General features: G+C 34.9%; 1 protein-coding gene across 1 annotated transcript; it reads right to left on the bottom strand.

Annotated features, from left to right (window-relative positions):
• Nucleotides 1–1994: 1994 nt before the first annotated feature.
• On the bottom strand, nt 1995–3481 carry LOC107158773 (pro-platelet basic protein). The gene is made up of 3 exons (XM_015505261.2): nt 3227–3481; nt 2783–2912; nt 1995–2650 (listed from the first exon to the last, which is right to left on the bottom strand). Exons 1-3 carry the CDS (start codon nt 3366–3368, stop codon nt 2548–2550), a joined length of 375 nt encoding a protein of 124 aa, XP_015360747.1. The 5' UTR covers nt 3369–3481; the 3' UTR covers nt 1995–2547.
• Nucleotides 3482–6563: the final 3082 nt, after the last annotated feature.

The raw sequence follows: 6563 nt of genomic DNA, 5'->3' as shown, positions 1-6563 counted from the left end.
GCAGATCTCTCCATACTGACATGTGCCACATATAGTTTACTCTTCTGTCCACATGTCTGCCTCTCTTAGCTGAACAGTGAGTGAGATCTTCAAGGGCAATTCTCCATGGCATATATTTAGAAAATTCAACATCTAATATAATAATGGTTGTTATAGGACATGGTGTAAATCATGGTTTATGGAACTGAAACTTGAGTCTCCTTTTGGGTTAGCAGCAGAGCGAATGGAGAGGAGAGATTGTTTTGAACATGGTAAAGCAAAACATTGAATTTGTATAACCATATCCCCAGATTTTAATAATTTCAAAGTAGAGGAATCCAGGCAATAGTGTGGGGCAATAAAGTTATCCTTTCTATGCACTTACACAAAATAATACAATGTGTCCATACAACAATAATAAATGGCCTGTGTATCTTGGAGATGTAAGCATAGTGCAAACACTGTGTCATATCTCATGAGATGGCCCTGCCAACTTTTTGTAGGAAACCACTATTGACTGAGATACCCAAGCTTCTTTTAATTTTTGGATATAAACTAATGAAAATGGCTTCAATCTTCATTTACTGTTTTGTGCCATGCTTATGTATATTTTTGTTACCTATTACATAATAAGTGTATTTATTTTATAGGCAAAACATTTTAAGGCACTGAAGTTATGACAGTGAGGAGATAATATAAGGAGCCCTTAATAAAGCAAAGTTGAAATGAACTACATTCTTAGTAGGTAAATGTTTCCTAAAGTCCCTTTATAGGTCAGAATTGGTGAACTTACTTATATTCCTATGATCAATACTGTACACACAGTATGGTATTTGTGTATTAAATACTATTTTCTGTGTCCACAGCACTATGTGAAAAATAATATAATTTCGTTAGAGAAAGAAGAATCCAGGAAAGTGGTATGGTATAGTAGGTTAGAATACAATTTCAAATCCTCACTATTATCACTCTGCTCACTTAGTATCTGATGTTGGGGTGAGTTTCTGTTCTTTATTTCACCCTATCTTTCTTTTTTTTTTCATTGTTGGGGATTAAAACCCCAAGCCTCATACATGGTGGGCAAATACTCTATCACTAAACTCTATCCCCAGCCCAGTGTAAATTTCTTCAGAGCCATCTTCAGATTTCTTCTTTGCAGTACTACTAGTAACAATAGTAAACAATTACTAATATTTATTTGTATGACATTCATTGTTTTAAGCACTTTGAATTTAACAACTCTTACTCTTCACATCAGCTCTCTGAGATAGGCAATTACATGATCACCATCTGAGAGATGATGCAATCCAATCAAAGTCAAACAGCCAACAAGTGGGGGAGCCAGGTTACCTAATTATTCTGGCTCTAGAGAAAAGACTCTTAATCAGATCATTGCCATCTTGTCAGAACTATTTGATCAATGTATGTAAAACACTATGCCTGGCCTTTTAATAGTGATTAGTATTTTCTGATTAATATATCATGTAAAAATCACAGAGATTATCAACTTTGTGAATTTTGTTGGCAATATTGTAAAATACCAAAGTGTAAAACAAAAAAGAGAGAGAGAGAGAGAGAATTAAAACTCTTTCTCCAAGTCTGTAAATTGATAATATATGATAAATAAATAAATAACATTTCGGTTCATGTTCATATTTCTTTTAAAATAGCAAGGGTGTAAATTTTATGGATTTAGAAATTGATGAAGAATATTGATTTTAAAAAGAACAATTAATAGTCTAGTAAAGTTTAAATTCTCTGTTGTACTTATTTGTAAGTCCAATTCTAATACTGAAATTGTAATTATGCACACATTATGTAAAGGCAAATATATACAAAATGTCAGAGTAAAACATTAATATAAAATAAAATGTATCATTTTCTGTCTTTTCTGTTTCAAGAAATGTGAGAGTGTTTTTAATAAAGAATGTCAAGGCTTTCTTCACCATATATTTTCTTGTTCTACTAGTGTTAAGTGTATTCCCTTTAAAGTAAATAACCATTGCTTACAAGACTTACATTCTACAACTTTATTATTTTTAGAGTTTCAAGGCAAAATAAACATTAGAAAAGTTTCCAAAGGATACTTTTAAACAAGCCATTTAGAACAAAAACATTGAAAATCTCTATTGCCTAAATACACTTAAAATGCATTTATTGAGCAAATATTCCATGCTTGGCTCTGCATGATCACTAGTGTCATTGACTATTGTAAAATCTGTTAATCAACATAGGAACTTTGAACATAACAATAGAGAAAGAAAATTACACAAATGTATTTGGAAAGAAATTTTCAACTAAAGAAATGCAAAGCAAGTACAGTGTTTAGCCAAAAACTGGAGAGTAAACCTTAAATTATATGTTAGTCTTGCTCATTTTCATCTTCTTTCTGTCATCTTTTAGGCAGAGTTCTCACAGTCAAGTAGGATTTGGAGGACAGAATGGAAAATGTACCTGAATTTTTGTATAGTAAAAATGAGTATATGAGTTAATAACTCTAGAAAGTCAAGGCTTCAAAATCCTACCCTTCCTGGGAGATTAAAAAGGGGTTGGTAGAAAATAAACAGATTAAGCAGCTGATTCATCACTTTCCAACAGTTTCTGGATCATTTTCTTGACTCTGGGAGCTTCTGGGTCCAGACAGATTTCCCTCCCATCCTTCAGTGTAGCTCTGCAAGACAAAACACAATTATCTGTGAGTATCCTAGGTTGGAACAGATCCATGAGACTGGAGAAAGTAGTGTAGGTGGGAGGAGTTGGAGGGCTTCCTTAATGAAGCAGTGATACAGAAGCAGGAACTTACATCACTTCAACTTTGGCACAGTGGGCCCCTGGTCTGATCACTTCCAAATTTTGGATGTTACTCGGATGAATTCCAGAGATCGTCTTCACACATATGCATCGCAGTTCAACATAGGGTTCTACACTTTTGACTATGAGAGAACATAAAACTCTATTAGTGGTCATGGTTATTTTCCTCAGTTTCTTTATTTGTAAATTCAGGGTAATTGAACCACTCCCATAAGACAATGGCATATAATTGATAAACCTTTAGTAATATGGCTAGCAGATTGCATAGCACAACACATCTGTAATGCCCACTAAGCTCAGCTCCTTCACTTAGGGTCACTAGTATAAAGGCATTTGCTAGCCCTAGAAGGGCCAGGATAGTCATCCCCTCAAGTCCCCCCTGCACAACTGCAACAAAACAGCTATAGCTGCTGGACAGCAGAGGCTCTAGATTCACCTTTCCCTAAATTTCTCTTGCGTTGTCCAGTGGTAGAGGGAACCAGCACAGTCAGGAACAGTGACAGCAGCAGCAACACCTGCAGGACACGAACCGGTCTGGTATTGGTACAGAAGGAGGTGGCACTGGGTCTGAGGCTCATGGTGCAGAAGACAGAGCTAGAGCTGTTTCCAGAGCCAGGAGACCACAGCCTGAAGGTGCGTTGCTGCCTAGAAGTCTGCAGCTAAGTGGCTTTATATGCCCTCCAGATGTCTTTGATATGACTGCTTCAAAACCAGTAAGGAGGAAGAAGTTAGGAAAGGGGAAGTGAGGGTGTGTACTGATAGACCCGTAAATGCATGCTTAAGTCATACCACCCAGAAAACATCAGACAGATCAAAATTCCTGCTAAATTAGTTGCATTTTATGAGTCATTTCACATCCCTACTCTCCTTTTCTCAATACATATATCCCTTACATACATATAAGCACTCTACTTAGGGAGGTAAGAACCAGATTAAAATACTGCATGTCTTTTCTTTGTATCAACTGGGTAACAATATGCCTGCCTCTCCTATGATACAGTTTATAGGCTTAATAGATATTTGGTGAACATCTGAAGACATAAGCATGTGGCCCCTGAAGAAAGAGAGTTGTTTCCTTTTACAAATGGCAAAGAAAGCAGATATTTTGGTCTTGGCTGTTGAAAAATGTCAGGATTTGTTTGAAGTATGTGGATAAAATATGAGCCAATTACCACCAAAGGCTCACCTTGGATATTAGTTGATGGGTTTCTTTCTGCCTTCTGAATAAATTACATTTTGTAATTTCATTAAGAAAGTAGAAGCAGACACATTCTCCTTTGAATTATAAAATAAGCTACTTATTTTTACCATCCGAGTATACCCCAGAGAAAGAAACAGCACATTTTTCTTTTTATTTTTAATCAAACAAAGATAGATAACATAATCTGTTGTAAAAAATTCCTATACAGTGCATATATGTGGAATAAAATGTTCAAGCTCCTCTTCATACTTAACTCCATATTATTGCTCTTATAGAAATCACCATTAACAATTTGGCATTTGTTTTATATTCTATCTACATTCATTTATACACATAAACATATACAGAAAGGCATATATAACACATAGATAAAACATACATAGAGATAGGCATAGTCCTTTTTTTATAAGTGGAATCATTCTGTTGGGATCATTATACAGCTTACTCTTGTCTTTCAAAAGCAATGAGTGAAACACAAAGGATTTAAACATTTTTTATGCTCTCCTTCTTTTTCTGCCTATCACAACCCTCCAAAACATATTGTAAATGATATTTATTGGCCCACCAAACACTTTTATTCTCTCCATACTTAATTCTACCCAAACTTCTTTTGTGTTTTATTTAGTTAGATTATTCAACAATCCTTAATCCATTGGAGGAAAAGATGTAGAACATCTTATGAATTAGTGGTACTACTTGAGTTGATTGGTAGCAGGAAAGGCGTGAGCATGTAGCATAATAACATTACATCAGTATTAATCAACAAATGTGTCTTGTCACACACACACAAAATCACATCATCAGCAAGATTCATGAGGAAGTACTAACAAAGTCCATTTCATTAAAATTTCAACTTCTTTTTAGTGCATATTTAAGGTAAAACAACTTTTTACTAGTTTCTCTTTATTCAAGAAATAACGATTAAGTATCTATTATGTGCAAGGCATTATAAAATTTTCATTGAATTTATTCGTTTAACTCTTTTTTAAAAAAGTAAGTCCTAAAATATTTGCACAAAAAAATGAGATAAAAATGAATTGGATACTACTACAATTACTTTGACTACTGCTGTTAACTGCTATTTCTGTTACAATTTTCTTCCATTTCCATAATGAGACACACAATACAGATGGTCATAAACTGTCTGTACAAAATGGGTAAATATATATTTTAAAATAAGTTATTCAATTAAAAGCAGCTAACTCATAAAAAATTAGAATTTAAATGAATGCTAAAAGTAGAAGCAAATGCCAGAGGTTCTTGGGTTTTAAAATAACTTGACAGGCTTTTTTGAATCTTGCATTTTCAGTGTGTGTGTGTGTGTGTGTGTGTTATTTCTTGTCCCTTTAAGTCACCTTATAAGTAGCAGAGTCATTCAGGAAACAAGCAAGTTTTTCTAAGACCCAAAATACAACTTATCAGTTAGCTATTTTAAATAAAATATTTAAAGACCTTGGAGGACTATTATCCATTAAAATTAAGACTTTTATAAACTCTGCTTTATATAGAACATTTTGAAAAGCTGTCTTTTAAATCCTTCTTCCAAGTATACAGGAAATAAACTATCATCTGCAAATTGGTCATAAAAGCAATTGGTACAGAAGATCCTTGGGTACCAAAACTTGGGATTCATCTGTTAAAGTACCTTAGTCAACAAATTAAAATACTAGAGAACAAACATTTTCCATAAATGTTGAAAACAAATGTGTTTTCTGTATACCTCTTGAGTTGACAAGAATTGTCCAGACCTCAATGATTCTGGCACTCATGTTTATTGAGTGCTTGCTAAATACTGTCCAGAGGTAAAGCATGGAGTAGGGGCGGGGATGAGTGGAGAGGATGAAGGAGCTAAAGGGAAATATCTTCCTGGGTGCTGTAACATAAGAAGACTGAAAAGTTTTACAGATCTGAGAATTTTTATTTTGAATAACATCATTTGTTGAATATCAGATACATGAATGTTACCCAGTTTTACTACTTAGTCATCTGAGAAAATTGAAATACAATGTTGTTTGTAAACTGCAAACACATTAAATTGTTACCGAGTACCATTGATCCTCTTTGGCTATGTAATAAGTCAACCTTACACTTGATAACTTAGAGGCTGCTGTCTTCCTCTTCCTTGTGCTCACTTTAGTGAGCCTCGTCAGACAGTGACCAAAACTGCTGAAAAATCAAGAGGGGCCTCATTCACTTGGGAGGTACTGGCTGCTGGCAGCTGGCTGCTGACACCTCTGCTGAGATAGCCAGGTGCTCCTCAGGACTCCTGGGGCAATGATCCTCCTCCTGTGGCTCCTTTACTTCTCCACAATAAGCAGAAAGAAGGTGGTAGGAAGGAAGAGAGGGAGAAGAGAGCAGGGATAGGAAGGAAAGGAAAAAGAAAAGACACAAACTTTTTTTACTCCTTCCTCCTTCTTTCCTTCTCTTCCATCTCTCCTCTCTCCTTCTCTTTTTCTCCTTTCCCCTCTCTTCCCTTCCCTTCCTCTCTCCATTCAAGAAAATCTTTGTTTCATGGAAAACTAAGTTATTTTCTACAAAAAAAGCCTTAATTCAAACTGAAATTTCTTCTTTA

The sequence above is a fragment of the Marmota marmota genome, unplaced genomic scaffold, assembly GCF_001458135.2.
Source record: "Marmota marmota marmota unplaced genomic scaffold, marMar, whole genome shotgun sequence".
NCBI lineage: Eukaryota > Metazoa > Chordata > Mammalia > Rodentia > Sciuridae > Marmota > Marmota marmota.
This window is presented reverse-complemented; position numbering and strand designations above follow the sequence as displayed.